This window comes from Hylobates moloch, unplaced genomic scaffold (assembly GCF_009828535.3).
Source record: "Hylobates moloch isolate HMO894 unplaced genomic scaffold, HMol_V3 SCAFFOLD_2, whole genome shotgun sequence".
In the NCBI taxonomy this organism is placed as follows: Eukaryota; Metazoa; Chordata; class Mammalia; order Primates; family Hylobatidae; genus Hylobates; species Hylobates moloch.
In genome coordinates this window covers 134612695-134632549 of record NW_026652277.1, presented here as the reverse complement: position 1 = coordinate 134632549, position 19855 = coordinate 134612695, and the positions used below count along the sequence as shown (strand labels likewise).

General features: G+C 35.3%; 1 protein-coding gene across 3 annotated transcripts in view; it reads left to right on the top strand.

Moving 5' to 3' along the window:
* The first annotated feature begins 814 nt into the window (after window positions 1-814).
* Window positions 815-19855, top strand: part of GPRC6A (G protein-coupled receptor class C group 6 member A) — a 30920-nt gene continuing 11879 nt past the window's right edge. The window contains exons 1-3 of one of the 3 annotated variants that reach the window (XM_032165586.1): window positions 815-1078; window positions 13878-14181; window positions 16542-17378. In XM_032165586.1, coding sequence (XP_032021477.1) covers window positions 885-1078; window positions 13878-14181; window positions 16542-17378 — 1335 coding nt within the window. In that variant the 5' untranslated portion in view covers window positions 815-884. The remainder of the gene's footprint in view (window positions 1079-13877; window positions 14182-16541; window positions 17379-19855) is intronic. The other 2 variants (XM_032165602.1, XM_032165595.1) reach the window with 2 other exon arrangements.

The window sequence follows — 19855 nt, the reverse complement described above, 5'->3', positions numbered from 1 at the left end:
TTTTATTAAATAAATTTTAAAACTTTAAACTTTTTCTTAATGGTGACTACATTATTGAGGTTTCTCTATCCTCTGTTAAATTCCAAAAGACACCCATCAAATTATGTTAGTTCAGAGATTCCTAAGTACTTAAGAATATGTAGCCTGAAATTAGTCCCAAATTTATTAAAATATAGCACCCACAATAGTGGAAATGTCAATGATCTGTATCTTGTTCAAAGCAAAATACTGTATCGGACAAGTTTCATCTTGTTTTTAGTTTTACCCATCTTCACAAAAGCTACATATTTCTAACACAGGGAAAGTGGAAGTGACAAATACCTAATGTGGAAGTGACAAATACCTAAATTTAACTGAATTTCATTTTTTAAATAGAGCTTTTCAGGAAAAATAAAAGCAGGATGGTTTTTTTCTAAAAACCTGATAAACTATATTGAATTATTTGTGCCTTGAATGTGATACCTTTTTGAAATGCAGAACTGTCTATTTCTAAAGGGGAAAAACTTTTCCAAACTGCTTCTTCTTGAAAGTTCTACATTCTGCTTCAAAAGAAATGCCAACGTGACTCAGGGCCTTTGACATATCACTCACTAGAGTAAAAAAGTACCATTACAGTGAAACTTGTGTTTATAATTCTATCAGCTTTTACATCACATGACTGCTATCACATTATCTCTAACACTGGAGTGTTAAAAACTCTATGTTCTTATTGGTGAAATAACTGTTTTGACTATCATCAAGTATCTGAATACTGAGGGTTTCTGGCCCTTGACACTGTCCTATACCTTATAAGGTGTTTACAGGTGAAATAGGAATCTTGTTGGCACTCCGTGCACTTAATGATTCCTAAGAACTCACATGAACTGAGCAAATGAGATAGAAACATGGCATTCTTAATTATACTAATTACCTGCTTTGTGATTATTCTTGCTACTTCACAGCCTTGCCAGACCCCTGATGACTTTGTGGCTGCCACTTCTCCAGGACATATCATAATTGGAGGTTTGTTTGCTATTCATGAAAAAATGTTGTCCTCAGAAGACTATCCCAGACGACCACAAATCCAGAAGTGTGTTGGGTGAGTAAATCTCAAAAAACACATTTAGATTTCAAGATTGTCATGAGACTAGGACATATAAACTGTTGACTTGTATTAATATCTAAATCATTTTAAAAAGTAAACTCATATATATTTTTTAAGTTGCATATGGTTAATCTTGCAATCCTTTAAAAGAGAGCTGTAACAACCCTATATGTATAAATGAAACAACCTCCAAATGCAGAGGATATGCATGCTTTTCATTAATATATTAATTTAGATTTTGCCTTTAAAAAAACAATGCCTGAAGTCACTTGAAAAGACATTGTGGCCTATTTTTCACTACAAGCATACATAACCCACATGTATTTCTATCACACACAACATGTATTTTGTTTTAAACACAGATCTATTATTTAATGCTTTGTTTAAAATAGACTATAGTTGAATTTTTTTCTTACTAACATTTTTTTTCAACACTGCATTCATTTCATTCCAGAAATAGTCTAACTCTTTCCTGATAAATTAAGACCCTCCTCAACTCAAAGTGCTCCTTCCTCCTGGATGAACACTTTGTGTCATGAGAGCTTACCTATGAGAAAGACATTTCACTGGCACAGTATAATGTAGAAAAGTAAAGCTGGGTGGAAGGTGTTGCAAATGGATTTTCCTTAAGGAGAACAGGATATTCTAATTCTCATTTCAGTTTTGGGACAAGCTAATTTTGTAAACTTACGTAGATCACTTAAACTCTGAGTTCCAGTTTCACTGTTGTGTATATTTTCTCATCTGTAAAACAAAGGCCTGCATAACCTCTAAGGACACAGGCAGCATCAGCTGCTGTTGCTATGGAATGTGCTCTTCATGCTTCCTTCCAACTATAAAATTCTCATTCTATTTTTATGTTTCTGTGTCTAAGTTTAATCTTGTTTTTTCTCTTACCTTTCTTTCTTTATCAACGAAGTATTTCCCAAGCCCTCTGAGAATACTTTTAGATAAAATGTGATCCCCTGTCACACTAAGATTTCTTGGCATTCTCCCTAAAATTTGGGCACTTTTAACTATTGTCATCGTAATCATTGATTAACAGGAATACCAGAGAATGGTAAAAAAAAAAAAAAATTAATAATTAATGAAGATTTTCAGCGCACTACGTTGGCACACAAAGAATGACTGCAGAGTTGAGGCCCACAATTGCAGGCCAACAATTAAGGATGGAAAACACTAAATAGTTATTTGACCAAATAAGGAAATTTCCTATTTTAAAAAATCACTCCATTGAAAATCTCTAACCTTTTTGTCACTCATCAAGAGAAATGGTACTCACTCAACATTGCACAACTGCTTATTAATTGCCTACATTACCTGTACCCTATTATAGGCACTGGCACACCAACATGAATACACCAAGGAGGTTCCAACTGTAATGGAGCTTACATGTGGTGGACTCTGAAAATATTATACAATTTAATGTCAGACAACCTATTCGTTTGCCCTTTTTCTCTTCTATGTTTCTTTTTTTAATTGATACATATTAGATACATATTAGTTTACAGATTTATGAGGTACATGTGGTATTTTGTTATATGCTTAGAATGTGTAATGATCAAGTCAGGCTTTTTGAGGTGTCCACCACTTTGAGTATTGTCACTTCTATATGTTGGGAACAATTCAAGTCCTCTCTTCTAGCTATGTTGAAATATACAATACATTGTTGCTAACTAGAGTGACTGCTGTCAAACGATTGAACTTCTATCTTTTATCTAACTATATGTTTATACCCACTAACCTACCTCTCTTTATCCCCTCTCCTACCCACCCAACTTCCCATCCTCTAGTACTTTTATAATGTCAGCTCTCTACCTTTATGATATCAATGTTTTTAGCTCCCACATATGAGTGAGAACATATGACATTCGTCTTTCTGTGCCTTAGTTATTTCACTTAACATAATGGACTCCAGTTTCATCCATGTTGCTGCAAATGATATGATTTTATTCTTTTATTATGGCTGAGTAGTATTCTGTTGTGTATATATACCATATTTTCTTTATCTATTCTTCTATTGATGGACACAAGTTGATTCTATATCTTTGCTATTGCAAATAGTGTTATGGTAAGCATGTGAGTGCAGGTATCCCTTTAGTATACTGATTTCCTTTTCTTTGAATAGATACCCAATAGTAGGATTACTGGACTACATTTATCATTTTTAGATTTTTGAGAAATATCCATACTGTTTCCCATAGGGGTTGTACTAATTTACATTTTCTCCAACCGTATAGATGAGTTCCCTCTTCCACATGTCCTTGCCAGCATCTGTTTTCGTTTTTGTTTTTGTTTTGTTTTTGTCTTTTTAGTAATAGCTATTCTAACTGGGGTAAGATAATATCTCATTGTGGTTTCAATTTGCATTTCTTTGATGATTAGTGATGCTGAGCATTTTTTATATACCAGTTGGTCATTTATATCTTCTTTTAAGAATCATCTGTTCGTGTTCTTTGACCACTTGTTAATGAGATTTTGCTTTTTTATTGTTGAGTTTTTCAATTTCATGTATATTCTGGATATTAGTCTTTTGTTGGATGAATAGTTTGCAATTACCTTCTCCCATTCAGTGGTTGTCTCTTCATTCTTGATGGTTTCCTTTCCTGTATATTTTTATTTTAATATACTACCATTTGTCTATTTTTCTTTAGTTGTCTGTGCTTTTCAGGTCTTACCCACAAAATCTTTGCCTAGACTGATGTCCTTAAGTGTTTTCCCTATGTTTTCTTCTAATAGTTTTGTAATTTGGGATCTTATGTTTAAGTTCTTAATCTACCTAGGTTGATTTTTGTATACAGTGAGAGAAAGGAGTCCAGTTTTATTCTTCTGCATATGGATATCCAATTTTCCCTGTACAATTTGTTGAAGTCCTTTCCCCTGAATAGGTTCTTGCCTCCTTTGTCAAAAATCAGTTGGCAATAAATATGTGGATTTATTTTTTAGTTGTCTATTCTGTTTCCCATGATCTATGTATCTATTTTTATACCATGTTGTTTTGGTTACTATAACCTTGTGATATAATTTTGTCAGGTAGTTTGATGCCTCCAGTTTTGTTCATTTTGCTCAGGAGTGCTGTGGCTATTCTGGCTTTTTGTTGTTGTTCCATATGAATTTTAGGATTTTTAAAATATCTGTGAAAAATGATGTTGATATTTAATAGGGATTGCATTGACTCCATATGTTGCTTTGGGCATTATGGTCATTTTAACACTATTATTTTTTCTGATCCTTGAGCATGAGATGTCTCTCCATTTATTTGTGTTCTCTTCAATTACTTTCATCAGTGTTCCATGGTTTTCATTGTAGAGATCTTTCCCCTCCTTGGTTAAATTTATTCCTATGTATTTTTTGTAGCTATTGTAAATAGGATTGCTTTCTTGATTTCTTTTTCAGCTATTTCACTACTGGTGTACAAAAATCCTATTGATATTGTATCCTGCAACTTTACTGAATTTGTTTATAAGCTCTAAGTGGTTTTTTGTGGAGTCTTTTGGTATTTCTAAATATGAGATAATGTCAACTGCAAAGATGGACAATTTGACTTCCTCTATTTCAGTGTGTATGCCATTTGTTTCTTTCTCTTGCCTGATTGCTTTGGCCAGGACTTCCAATACTATGTTGAATAAGAGTGGTGAAAGTGGGCATCCTTGTCTTGCTCCACTTCTTAGAGAAAAGGCTTTCCACTTTCCCCAGTTGGTATGATGTTAACTATGGGTTTGTCATATATGGCCTTTATTAATTTGAAGTATGTTCCATCTGTGCCTAGTTTGTTGAGAGTTTTTATCATGAAAGGTGTTGTATTTTATCAAATATTTTTTCTACATCTATTGAGATGATCACATAGTTTTTGTCCTTCATCCTGTTGATGTGATGTATTACATTTATTGATTTGTGTATGTTAAACTATCCTTGCATGGTTGATATTACACTTAATCATGGTGTATTATCTTTGTGATGCACTGTTGAACTCTATTTGCTAGTATTTTTTGAGGATTTTTGCATGTATGTTCATCAGAGATATTGGTCTATGGTTTTCTTTTTTTATTGTGTCCTTATCTAGTTGTGGCATTAGGGTAATGCTGGCCTCATAGAATGAGTTAGAGAGAATTCCATCCTCTTGAATTTTTTGGAGTAGTTTGAAGAAGATTACTGTTATTTCTTCTTTATATGTTTGGTAGAATTCAGCAGCAATCCATCTGGTCCTGACCTATTATTTATTGGGGACATTTTATTACTGATTTAATCTTGCTATTTGTTATTGGTCTGCTCAGGTTTTCTATTTCTTCCTGATTTAATCTTGGTAGACTGCATGTTTCCAAGAATTTTCACATTTCCTCTAGGTTTTTCCATTTGTTAGCATATAATTGTTCCTAATAGTCTCTGATAATCTTTTGTATTTCTGTGGTATCAGTTGTAATGTCTCCTTTTTCCTCTCTGATTTTGTTTATTTGGATCTTTTCTTTTTTCAGTTAGTCTAGCTAATGATTTATGAATTTTATCTTTTTGAAGAATCAACTTTTCATTTTATTGATCCTTTGTATTTTTTTTAGTCTCTATTTCATTTAGCTCTGCTAGATCTTTATTATTTCTTTCCTTCTACTAATTTTGGATTTCATGTTTTTTTGCTTTTCTAGTTCCTTAAGGTACATTCTTAGGTTATTTGAAATCTTTCTACTTTTTTGTTGTAGGTGTTCATTGCTATTTACTTCCTTCTTAGTACTGCTTTTGGTGTATCCCACTGGCTTTGGTATGTTATTGATATGGTTTGGATCTGTGTCTTTGCCCAAATCTCATATCAAATTATAATCCCTAATGTTGGAGGTGGAACCTGGTAGGAGGTGATTGGATCATGGGAGCAGTTTCTTATGAATGGCTTAACACCATCCCCCTAGTGCTGTTATTATGATACAGTTCTCATAAGATCTGGTTGTTTAAAAGTGTGTAGCATATCCCCTCTCTCTTTCTTCCTCCTAATCTGGCCATGTAAGGTGCCAGCTCCCCCTTTGCCTTCTGCCATGATCATAAGTTTCCTGAGGCCTCCCAAGTTGCTAAGCAGATGTCAGCATCATGCTTCCTGTGCAGCCAACAGAACCATGAGCCAATTAAACCTCTTTTCTTTATAAATTACTCAGTCTCAGGTATTTTTTAGTCAATGCAAGAATGGGCTAATACAGAAAATTGGTACCAGAGAGGTGGGGCATTGCTATAACGATACCTGAAAATGTGGAGGCAGCTCTGGAACTGGGCAATGGCCAGTGGTTGGAACAATTTGGAGGGCTCCAAGGAGATAGGAAGATGAAGGAAAGTTTGGAACTTCCTAGAGACTTCTTAAATTGTTGTGACCAAAATGATGATGGTGATATATATGGACAATGGAGTTCAGGCTGAAGAGGTCTCAAATGGAGATGAGGAACTTATTAGGAACTGGAGTAAGGGTTATCTTTGCTATGCATTAACAAAGAACCTGGTGGCATTGTGCCCCTGCCCAGGGATCTGTGGAACTTTGAACTTGAGAGTGATGATTTAGGGTACCTGGCAGAAGAAATTTCTAAGCAGCAAAGCAGTCAAGAAGTTGCCTGGCTGCTTTTAATAGCCTAGCTCATATGTGTGAGCAAGGAAATGATGTAAAACTGGAACTTATATTTAAAAGGGAAGGAGAGTGTAAAAGTTTGGAAAATTTGCAGCCCAGCCACATGTTAGAAAAAACAAAACAAAAAACAAACAAACAAACAAAAATTTCTGGGAGAGGAATTGAAGCTGGCTGCAGAAATTTGCATTAAATAAAGAGAAGTTGAATGTTAATAGCCAAGACAATGAGAAGACTTCAAAGGTATTTCAGAGACCTCCATGGCAGCCCCTCCCATCACAGGCCCAGAGGCCTAGGAGGGAAGAATGATTTCTTGAGCTGAGACCAGGGCCCTGCTGCTTCTTGTGTCCCAGCCACTCCAGCTTCAGCTTGTACCAGTGTCCCCTGGATGTGAGACATGGAGTTAAAAGAGATTATTTTGGAGCATTAAGATGTAATGATTGCCCTGCTGGGTTTGGGACTTGTATGGGGCCTGTAGGCCCTTTACTTTGGCCAATTTCTCCCTTTTCAAATAGGAGTATTTACCAAATGCCTGTACTCTCATTGTGTCTTAGAAGTAACTAATTTATTTTTTATTTTGCAGGCTCATAGGCAGAAGGGACTACTCAGATGAGACTTTCGACTTTGGACTTTTGAGTTAATGCTAGAATTAGTTAAGACATTGGGAGACCGGTGAGAAGGAATGATTGTATTCTGCAATGTGAGAAGGACATGAGATTTGGGAGGAGCAAGGGATGGAATATAAAAATGTGTTACATCTTCCCTCTCTCTTTCTTCCTTTTGCTCTGGCCATGTGAGGTGCTAATGCCCCCCTTTGCCTTCCACCTTGATTGTATATGTCCTGAGACCTCCCAAGAAACTGAACAGATGCCAGCATTATGCTTCCAGTACAGCCTGCAGGACCATGAGCCAATTAAACCTCTTTTCTTTATAAACTACCCAGTATCAGCTATTTCCTTATAGCAATGTGAGAAGGGACTAATACATTCGTGTTTCCATTTTCATTTGTTTTAATAAGATTTTTTTATTTCCATCTTAATTTCTTCATTAATCCAATGGTTATTCAGAAGCATGTGGTTTAATTTCTGCTGATTTGTATAGTTTCCAAAGTTCCTCTTGTTATTATTTCTAATTTTAGTTCATTGCAGCCTGAGAATATATTTGATCTAATTTTTATTTTTGTAAATTTGTTAAGACTTGTTTTATGGCCTAATATATGGCCTCATCTGGAGAATGTTCCATGCACTGATGAGAAGAATGTGTATTCTACAGTTGTTGGATAAAATGTTCTGTAAATGTCTGTTAGGTCCCCTTGGTCTAAAGTTCAATTTAAGTCCTTTTCTTGAGATGAAGTCACACTCTGTTGCCCAGGCTGGAGTGCAGTGGTGCAATCTTGGCTCACTGCAACCTCCACTTCCTGGGTTCAAGCAATCCTTCCCACCTCAGCCTCCCAAGTAGCCGGGATTACAGGTGTGTACCACCATGTCTAGCTAATTTTTGTATTTTTAGTAGAGATGGGGTTTCATCATGTTGGCCAGGCTGCTCTTAAACTCCTGACCTCAAGTGATCCACCCTCCTCAGCCTCCCAAAGTGCTGGGATTACAGGGGTGAGCTACCATGCCTGGTCATAAGTTTGTTATATTTTTGCTGATTTTCTGTCTAGATGATCTGCCTAATGCTCAGTAGGGTGTTAAAATTTCCCACTATTATTGTATTGCAGTCTCTCTCTTTTTAGATTTAGTAATTTTTGCTTTATGAATCTGGGTGCTTCAGTGTTGGTTGCATATAAATTTTAAATTATTTCCTCTTCCTGGATTGATTCCTTATCATTATATAATGACCTTCTTTTACTTTTTCTACTATGTTTGGCTTACAGTGTGTTTTATCTGATATAAATATAGCTACTTCTGCTCACTTTTGGTTTTTGTTTGCATGGGATATCTTTTTCTATCCCTTTACTTTCAGTCTATATGTGCTTTTATATGTAAAGTGCAGTTCTTGTAAGTTGCATATAATTGGATCATGCTTTTTTAATTTATACAGTCAGTCTATATCTCTTTTTTTCTTTTTTTATTATACTTTAAGTTCTAGGGTACATGTGCCCAATGTGCAGTTTTGAAAGGTATACATGTGCCATGTTGGTTTGCTGCACCCATCAACTCATCATTTACATTAGGTATTTCTCCTAATGCAATCCCTCCCCCAGCCCCCCACCACATGACAAGCCCCAGTGTGTGATGTTCCCTGCCCTGTGTCCAAGTGATCTCATTGCTCAATTCCCACCTATGAGTGAGAACATGCAGTGTTTGGTTTTCTGTCCTTGTGACAGTTTGCTGAGAATGATCTTTTCCAGCTTCATCCATGTCCCTACAAAGGACATGAACTCATCCTTTTTATGGCTGCATAGTATTCCATGGTGTATATGTGCCACATTTTTTTTATCTAGTCTATTATTGATGGACATTTGGGTTGGTTGCAAGTCTTTGCTATTGTGAATAGTGCCTCAATAAACATACGTGTGCTTGTGTCTTTATAGTAGCATGATTTATAATCCTTTGGGTATATACCCAGTAATGAGATTGCTAGGTCAAATGATAATTCTAGTTCTAGATCCTTGAGGAATCGCCACACTGTCTTCCACAATGGTTGAACCAATTTACACTCCCACCAGCAGTATAAAAGAGTTCCTATTTATCCACATCCTCTCTAGCATCTGTTGTTTCCTGACTTTTTAAAGATCTCCATTCTAGCTGGTGTGAGATGGTATCTCATTGTGGTTTTGATTTGCTTTTCTCTGATGACCAGTAATGATGAGCATTTTTTCACGTGTCTGTTGGCTGCATATATGTCTTCTTTTGAGAAGTGTCTGTTCATATCCTTTGCCCACTTTTTGATGGGATTGTTTGTTTTTTCTTGTAAATTTGTTTGAGTTCTTTGTAGATTCTAGATATTAGTCCTTTGTCAGGTGGGTAGATTGCAATAATTTTATCCCATTCTGTAGGTTGCCTGTTCACTCTAATGGTGGTTTCTTTTGCTGTGCAGAAGCTCTTTAGTTTAATTAGATCCCATTTGTCTATTTTGGCTTTTGTTGCCATTGCTTTTGGTGTTTTAGTCATGAAGTCCTTGCCCATACCTATGTCCTGAATGGTATTGCCTAGGTTTTCTTCTAGGGATTTTATGGTTTTGGGTCTAACATGTAAGTCTTTAATCCATCTTGAATTAATTTTTGTATAAGATGTAAGGAAGGGATCCAGTTTCAGCTTTCTACATATGGCTAGCCAGTTTTCCCAGCACCATTTATTAAACAGGGAATCCTTTCCCCGTTTCTTATTTTTATCAGATTTGTCAAAGATCAGATGGTTGTAGATGTGTGGCATTATTTCTGAGGGCTCTATTCTGTTCCATTGGTCTATATGTCTGTTTTGATACCAGTACCATGCTGTTTTGGTTACTGTAACCTTGTAGTATAGTTTGAAGTCAGGTAGCGTGATGCCTCCAGCTTTGTTCTTTTGGCTTAGGATTGTCTTGGCAATGCGGGCTCTTTTTTGGTTCCTTATGAACTTTAAAGTAGGTTTTTCCAATTCTGTGAAGAAAGTCCTTGGTAGCTTGATGGGGATGGCATTGAATCTATAAATTACCTTGGGCAGTATGACCATTTTCACGATATTGATGCTTCCTATCCATGAGCATGGAATATTCTTCCATTTGTTTGTATCCTCTTTTATTTCATTGAGCAGTGGTTTGTAGTTCTCCTTGAAGAGTTCCTTCACGTCCCTTGTAAGTTGGATTCCTAGGTATTTTATTCTCTTTGTAGCAATTGTGAATGGGAGTTCACTCATGATTTGGCTTTCTGTTTGTCTGTTAATGGTGTATAAGAATGCTTGTGATTTTTGCACACTGATTTTGTATTCTGAGACTTTGCTGAAGTTGCTTATCAGCTTAAGGAGATTTTTGGCTGAGATGATGGGGTTTTCTAAACATACAATCACGTCATCTGCCAACAGGGACAATTTGGCTTCCTCATTTCCTAATTGAATAGTCTTTCTTTCTTTCTCCTGCCTGATTGCCCTGGCCAGAACTTCCAACACTATGTTGAATAGGAGTGGTGAGAGAGGGCATCCTTGTCTTGTGCCAGTTTTCAAAGGGAATGCTTCCAGTATTTGCCCATTTAGTATGATATTGACAGCCAGTCTATATCTCTTAAGAGGGGAATTTAATCCTTTTAAATTCAAGGTTAATATTGACATATGAGGCTTTGTTCCTGTCATGCTGTTGCTTACTCTTTGTTTTATATATTCTATGTTCCTTTATTTTTCTCATTTTTGTCATTGTGGTTTGGTAGATGAATATCTGTAGTAGTATCATTTGAGTCCTTCGTCTTTTTTACCATTGTTTTACACTTTCTTGTGTTTTCACCATGATATGCATCATTATTTTACTTCCAGGTATAGAACTCCCTTGAGCATTTGTAGGGCCAGTCTAGTAGTGCTGAATTCCCTCAGCTTTTGTTTCTCTAGGAACAACTTTATTTCTCCTCTATTTATGAAGGATAAGTTTTCTGGATATAGTATCCTTGGCTGGCAGGGTTTTTTCCTCAACACTTTAAATATATCATCTCATTCTCTTCTGGCCTATAGGGTTTCTGCTGAGATATCCTCTGTTAGTATAATGGGATTTCCTTTAGAGGTGACTAAATTCTTTTCTCACTGTTTTTAGAATTCTTTCTTTGTCATTGACTTTAGACATTTTGACTATAATATGCTGTGGAGAATTTGTGCATTGTATCCGTTTAGGGATTGCTGGGCCTCTTGTATCTGGATGTCTAAACATCTTGCTGGATGTGGAAAGTTTTTATCTATTATTTTGTTACATAAGTTTAACTATTTCAATATCTCTTTACCTTCTGGGATATCAATAATTTGTATATTTGGTCACTTTATGGTGTTCCATATAACATGAAGGCTTTGTTTAGCTTTTTAAAATTTTTTTTCCTTTATATTTTCATGGCTGGGTTATTTCAAAAGTTGAACCTGAACTATCTTCAGGTTCAGAGGTTCTTTTGCCTGCTTGAACTAATCTATTTTTGAAGCTTTCAAATGTGTTATGTTGTTCATTCAATGAATTGTTCAGTTGCAGAATTTCTGTTTGATTCTTTTATGACATCTATGTCTTTGGTAAACTTCTCATTCATATCCTGAATTGTTTTTCAGATTTCTTTGTATTGTTTTTCAGAATTATCTTGTATCTCACTATCCTTCTTTAGAATCTGTAATTTGGATTCTTTTTCTGGAATTTCATTAATTGCTTTTTGATTGAGATCTGTTTCTGGAGAATTATTGTGTATTTTTTAAAAAATGTATTTAAATTTTTTTTCTTAAAGACCAGTATGATAGTATATCTTCCTTTAAAAATGTCATTTTTCTGGCTTTTTCATGTTTCCTGTGTTCTTATGTTAATATATGTACATCTGATGTTTCAGTTGCTTCTTCCAATTTTTAAAAATTTGTTTTTGTACGGGGAGAACGTTTCCTAAGGATGAATGGATAGTGTTGGTTGGGCAGGGTCCTTTGGCTTTTATTCTGGTTGCAGTAGTAGTGTAGTTTCTTTGATTTCTTTGGCCATGACTAGCATAAGTGCCATCTGACATTTCCTCAGTGGCCTAGGGTACAGTTATTAGTGGGGGCTATGATGCAGTTTTGCTGGTGACTGGGATGCCAAGTAAGCGTCTCTGAGCCCAAGTGGTGTTAGCAATGGGCTAAGTATGCCCATCCTTGTGTCCCAGGGCAGTATACACTGGCACCAGTGTTAGGTCAAACCAGGCCAATTCTTGGGCCTCCAGGTGCCTTACTCAAATACTGGTAGTGGAAGCCATGGAATCAGCAGGTTGGTGATTTCTTGGGCTCTTGGGACACTTGTGTGGCATGCATGATGGCAATGGCAGTGACAGGATGACCCTCTGAGTCCTGAGTGGTGCTTGCTAATGTTGGTTGTGCCAATGATGAGCTGGGCTTACTTCTCCTTTTTAATTGAAATTGTAATGTTAAAATTAAAATTTTAATTAAATTAAAATTTCTTTATTAAATTTAAAATTTTAATAAAGAGGGATATTATTGTTCAGGGTTTTGATATTATAGTTTCTTTTTAGTTCATTATGTTTTGATAAATTAAGCTATTTGAATATTACCATTTGTCATTGCAAGCCATGGTTCACAATGACAAATAGTAATCTTCAAATAGTTTAACTTATTAATATATTTTTATTATTATTTACTTTATTCTTTTAGGGAGGGAAGAAGAGTATCTGGCCAAGAAGCAACAAGTGCAAAATTGGAATGTCCAAAGAATAGTAAAAAATTTAATCTGGCTATATCAGTGAAGCAGAAGGAAACATAGTAAGAGATGCGTTTGTAGAGATAGAACCATCTAAACATGGTTCACAATGACAAATAGTAATATTCAAATAGTTTAATTATCAAAACTTAATGAACTAAAAAGAAGCTAGAATATCAAACCCTGAACAATAATATCCCCCTTTATTCATTTTAAAAATATGTATTGAACCCTTATTATATATTAGGCACTATTTGTAATATCTTGTATATAGTGGTAGATGAAATAAACTTAACAGTAAATCTGTAATCAGACAACTCAATGCTCTGGAATAATCACAAATCAAGATGTATAAAAAATGTCCTCTGAATGTGGAAATAGCTATGCCTCAGAACTAAAATAAGGCACTTTATCTAGGAGCAGGCTGTTAGGCTTTAACCAAAGCTGTTTAAATGTAATTCTTAAGAGTCTTATTTATCTGGCTTCCAGTCACACAGATTAGAATCAGAAAACTAAAAGACAGGTTTATGAGTCTAAAAAGCAAGCATTTTGACAGCAATAAAATGCTGATCTCTAACTACAAAAAGGAACAAAAATCAAACACATCTTCATATTGCAGTGTTCAAAATGATCAAAAAATTCATCAAGAAAAGGTTAAATCCTGTAGCATAGACTCCTTTTAAGAAACTGGGTTCTTATATTACCCTTCATAAATATTTTCATGAAAAATTGTTTTTAAATAAAATTTAGATCCTTTAAGAGATAAGCTTCAGTAATCCAGAAATTGTTATGAGGAGATGTAGGCAAAATGAGATACGGCATGTCCATAGAAGAGTTATGTTCTGATTTCAAAAAATACTTGTTTCCCAACAGCTTTGAAATATCAGTCTTTCTTCAAACTCTTGCCATGATACACAGCATTGAGATGATCAACAATTCAACACTATTATCTGGAGTCAAACTGGGGTATGAAATCTATGACACTTGTACAGAAGTCACAGTGGCAATGGCAGCCACTCTGAGGTTTCTTTCTAAATTCAACTGCTCCAGAGAAACTGTGGAGTTTAAGTGTGACTATTCCAGCTACATGCCAAGAGTTAAGGCTGTCATAGGTTCTGGGTACTCAGAAATAACTATGGCTGTCTCCAGGATGTTGAATTTACAGCTCATGCCACAGGTAGGTTTTGTGCTACCTCCATACATTGCTTTTTATCACATTTGTTATTATGAAAGGATCAGGGAAACCTGAGGAAACTAGTTAGGGAGTCACTTTTACTTTAACTTTTCTTTCTCTTTAGTTAAAGAAAGGATGCACACCATTACAGAGAGTATAGTGAAAAAGTACCAAGGGAGTAATTATCCCTCAGTCTATCTGGTCTAGTTTCTGACCGTTTTCAGCTTGATTTGTATAAGACACAAACATCTTCAGGCCTAAACTGCCTTGTTTCTAAAATAACGTCAGTCACATGCTATGAAGAAACTGAAGAGACTGAGGAGTAAGGAGATATAGAGGTCAAGGAAGACTTCTTGAGGAAGTGACATTTAGTCTCAAGCTTGAGTGAGGAGTGTGAAGGGAGGATGAGGGAGGGGCGAAAGAGTATCTGAGAAAGCAGCAAGTGCAAAGTTGGAATGCCCAAAGAATAGCAAAAAGGCCAATCTGGCTAGATCAGTTGAAGCAAAAGGAAACATAGTAAGAGATGCTTTTGTAGAGACAGGCAAAGCCCGGGTCATGTAGCATCTTGTAAGCCCTGGGACGGTTTGTGTGTTGTTCTGAATATGATGGGAAGGTTTTGAGCAAAGACTGTAGAACTATTTATCTCCCTGGAATGCAAGCCAATAACCAGAAAGTAAGCAAAAAGTTCTCTGAAAAAAACAAATCAGATGTCAGAGCACTGTGTACTAAGTTCTTGAACATTACTCAGAGCCAATTAAGTCTCTTTGGCTTTCATTTTGAAATCGCACTACTTTGTAACTCTCTATGTCACTGATTTCTAATCTTAAGGAAGAAGAGAAGCCAAAAGTTAGAAAAGAAAAAGGCTTATATTCAGATGATTAAGAAGTGACCATCTGATAGAAGTGAGCAGACAGAAAATATATATATATAACATAATGAATGTGTATAAGAATTCAAAATATATAACATTTTGGAGGTAGAGTAAATAAATACATATACAAATAAAGACTATTAGCATTCCATTATATTATAGCCTAGTGACGTTGGTAATAAAAAATTTAATCCAAAATGATTAAACAAAAAGAACTATTTATCAAATACATCAAAGATAAAGCTTTGGCTTAAAATTTCTAGACTATGTATGATACTAGTTAGGTGGTACGTAAGGAAAGCAGACTTTTTTAACAACCGGCTAATGCAAAAATGCAATTTATGTAATAGACAGCAGAAAAGGTAAGGGGACATTCCATGGGTAACACTAATTTTAAGAAAGCTCAGCTCTTAACAATGTGGCTGAGCATAGCAACATCAGGTACTTGGAAGGGAACTTAGGTTTACTGAAAGTCCACCATGCGCTCGTATCTATTTAAATTTTCTTCTTTAATCTTAGCAAGAATCTTATAACTTTACAGTAAAGAAACATTAAATAACGTTCCCGAATTTATTGGAGTTGGGACTCTAACAGTTTATCTGGTTCCCAAGCCTATTGTCTTTCCACCATACCACATGGCAGCTGCAAGTAGTTAAAAAAAAAAAGAAGAAGAAGAAGAAGAAGAAGAAGAAGAAAAGAAGAAAAAGAAAAAAAAAAAGAAATACTGAACAAGTGACATGTTACTATTGCAGCTATAGAAGGTAATAATTCACCAAAGCTATGAATCAGGCAAAACTTTGTGTACATTAAGTAGGTCTTCCAAAAATGCTGATACTTATTTGACTAGATCAGGAGTCAGAAAATCACAGCCTGCAGACCAAATGTGGTTCTCATGCTCTTGAGCTTTCAAGCTAAAAATAGTTTTTACATTTCTAAAAGGTTGTAACAAAAAAATAGATATGACAGAGACTATACATGACCAAAAAGCTTAAAATATTTTATATCTCGTTCTTTACAGGAAAATTTTGCTGACCCCTGGACAAGATGATTATTTGACTGATTAACTTTACCTAGAATAAATTCACCCAAATTATGAATTAGACAAGATTTTGCACACACTGATGTTCCAAACTGCATTTTGCTTATATGATGGACTGCATTTTTCCTGTATTTACCTCTAAGTATTTAAACAATATCCACTCTTGGCCCCTGGCCAGAGATACAAGATAGATATAGAAGAATATAGAGGTGTAAACGGAAAATGAGATAGAGCCTGAATTCTCAGAGGGCCTATACTAAACAAAATATGAAATAATTAGAAAGCCATGATTCTAAACCGTCATCAGGGGCTAAGTAAGGAGAAGGATGAAAAAGACTAGAGAATTTGAAGAAAGTCATGAAAACTTACAGCAATCAAAGAAAGGAACACCTACTGTGAACAGTCACCTGGAGTTCATCAACACCATAACTAAAATATTCTGTCTATTTCCAGGTGGGTTATGAATCAACTGCAGAAATCCTGAGTGACAAAATTCGCTTTCCTTCATTTCTACGGACTGTGCCCAGTGACTTCCATCAAATTAAAGCAATGGCTCACCTGATTCAGAAATCTGGTTGGAACTGGATTGGCATCATAACCACAGATGATGACTATGGACGATTGGCTCTTAACACTTTTATAATTCAGGCTGAAGCAAATAACGTGTGCATAGCCTTCAAAGAGGTTCTTCCAGCCTTTCTTTCAGATAATACCATTGAAGTCAGAATCAATAAGACACTGGAGAAAATCATTTTAGAAGCCCAGGTTAATGTCATTGTGGTATTTCTGAGGCAATTCCATGTTTTTGATCTCTTCAATAAAGCCATTGAAATGAATATAAATAAGATGTGGATTGCTAGTGATAACTGGTCAACTGCCACCAAGATTACTACCATTCCTAATGTTAAAAAGATTGGCAAAGTTGTAGGGTTTGCGTTTAGAAGAGGGAATATATCCTCTTTCCATTCCTTTCTTCAAAATCTGCACTTGCTTCCCAGTGACAGTAACAAACTCTTACACGAATATGCCGTGCATTTATCTGCCTGCGCATATGTCAAGTACACTGATTTCAGTCAATGCATTTTCAATCATTCTCAAAGGACTTTGGCCTACAAGGCTAACAAGGCTATAGAAAGGAACTTCGTCATGAGAAATGACTTCCTCCGGGACTATGCTGAGCCAGGACTCATTCATAGTATTCAGCTTGCAGTGTTTGCCCTTGGTTATGCCATCCGGGATCTGTGTCAAGCTCGTGACTGTCAGAACCCCAACGCCTTTCAACCATGGGAGGTACTAACTCACACATCCAAGAAAAACTCTCCTACCATCATTTTCCCCATTTCCTCCCTTGTTTTAATTTGCAAAGATTTACATTAATTGTTCTTAATCCTATTCTTTTTATAAATAGACACTTTCACTGTTTAAATAACCTGCATTTCTATCATAGTGCCTTACTCTTGAAGATAATAGAGTTGTGTTTTATCTTCACTTCCTACTCTGACCCACCAAAGTTGTATTCTTTTATTTCTCACGAAACTTCTTTTGATGATGCTATTTTCCTTGAGTCATATAAATTATCGCTTTTAAATGCTCTTTAAAAACACAAGAGTTAGAGCAGACATGTTTAATAATCCTTTTGTTTTTTACTAAATATGGTGGATGAGGAAACTAAAGCTGGGAAGTACCAGAAATACAACTGCAGCCTGGGTCTTCTGACTCCACCTTCCTTCCTTGCTTTTCACTGTCTTTGGTGGTTTATAATCCCAACATCTATAGTTAAGACTCTCAGTTAGGATGGAGGTACAGTAAATAAATACATATACACATAAAGACTCTAATGGTCTTTATGTGTATATATATACACATAAAGGACTTGGACTCCAGTCTTCTTCAAAGGAATGTTGTTAGGTCAATTATGATATTCCAGGTTTAAAAAAACCAGTAATTGCATGTAAAAGGACTTTTTCCCTTTCTTCTCTTTGATTAGTTTGGGGAAACTTAAAATTTAACATGCCTTCATTTAGTGAGAATTTTCCACTGTGCTTTTTCAAATGCCCTTGAACAAGGCATTGAAAAGTAAATTGCTTCTTTTAATAATGATGTTTTACTTATTAGAAATAAATTTCTCAATAATATGTATTCAAAGACAAACTTGTATGTCCTGAGGCAGAATCATGTTACAAAATATATATATTTTAAATTTGTAAGAGAAAAGAAGGTAAAAGAAGTAAGGCAATTCTTCTGATCATACAAGTGGGTATCTAGAACAAGTTTTTTCTACTTTTGTCATTTTTTTTTTTTTACTTTAAACACCCAAAACTACCATCTCCGAGGTCTGATATGACCAGTTAACATTTGGGAGGATCATGCAATGGTGGGAGAGTATTTTAAATTGCTCACTTTTAAACTGCTTTTCACCTTATAAATACAAAGCCAAAAATCTAACAAGGAGGTAAAACCTTGTTAGGACCTTTTCTCAAGTGCAAATGCTATTTTAATATATATATAGTTATGTCTGATGACTTTAAGACACCTATATGAAAGCATTCCCTTTGTAGTATAAAACTTTAAGAATGGTGGTAAAAACCATAAATTATCTTTTTTAGATCATCGTTATTCACTATATTCCAAGTTCAGTACAATGTTTTCTAATATATTTCAAGGCTTTTGGCCTGGTGCACTGCAGAAAAACAGTTTTAATTTTTTAAATTAGACTACAATAATAATACCACCACATAGAATTTTAGAAATAAGAGATTGAGAAGCAGAAATAGAGAACAGTCGTGGAGACAGATGACATAAAGTGGAGCAGGGGGCGGTTATATAAAGAAACTCATAAGGACAAAGAAATGCAAATAGCAAGAGTTATTCACCCCCTGAAGATCTGGGGAAAAAATAAAGAAAGTATTTTAAATTAGGAATAAGTCTCAAACACTTTGAGGATAAGATTTGAGAAGAAATTATCTAAGCAGAGTCTCCTAAAATGTTTTATTTAAACACTAGGAGCCTGGAGGTATTCTTTTTGCCCTCAGAGCTGTTAATCTAGAAACAAACAGAAACAGATTAGAAAGGAAGAACAGGGGGATGCCTTGCTCCTTAGATCATGACATGAGTGAGCCACATCAAGTCAGTGCTAGAGTCAGTAAGACAAATAATACAAAGAGTTATCCTTTTATAAAGAAATCTCTGTAGACTTAAATTTTAAAGATCAGCAACATTTAGGGTCCCTAGTCAATGATACATTCTTAAGGATTACTTTGTACCCTAGCAAAATTCACTAATATTTAAATAGCACTTTCTAAATGATTTTAGATTCAAATAATTTTAAAGGGGTTAATTTTTCCCAGTGTTTGAGGATAGCACTTATTTTGGCCCTATATGTGGTCATATCTGTGAGTCATACTCAGGGACAGTACAGTCGTGCTTGTTTTACTTCAGCAGATTTTTAATGTTCCTCAATGTGTGTGGAGGATACCACCTCCTTGCTGTGACTAGACTAGTGATTTTGGGGGTTTTTTTTGTTTTCCTTTACTTCTGATGATATATAAGGTAGTAAGTGATGTATGAGAGATGAAAGAATGTCTAATAGTTTAACTTCTATTCATATATTTACTTAGCAAATGTTTGGTGTCTCAATGTTTCAAGCAGTGTGTTGAGTGGTGAAGATATTACGGAGAACAGGACAGAATTCCTTCCCTAAAGGAATTATCTGTCCATTGATGTATACAATCAAACAATTAAGGAGCTGATTACAATGCTGGATGGTG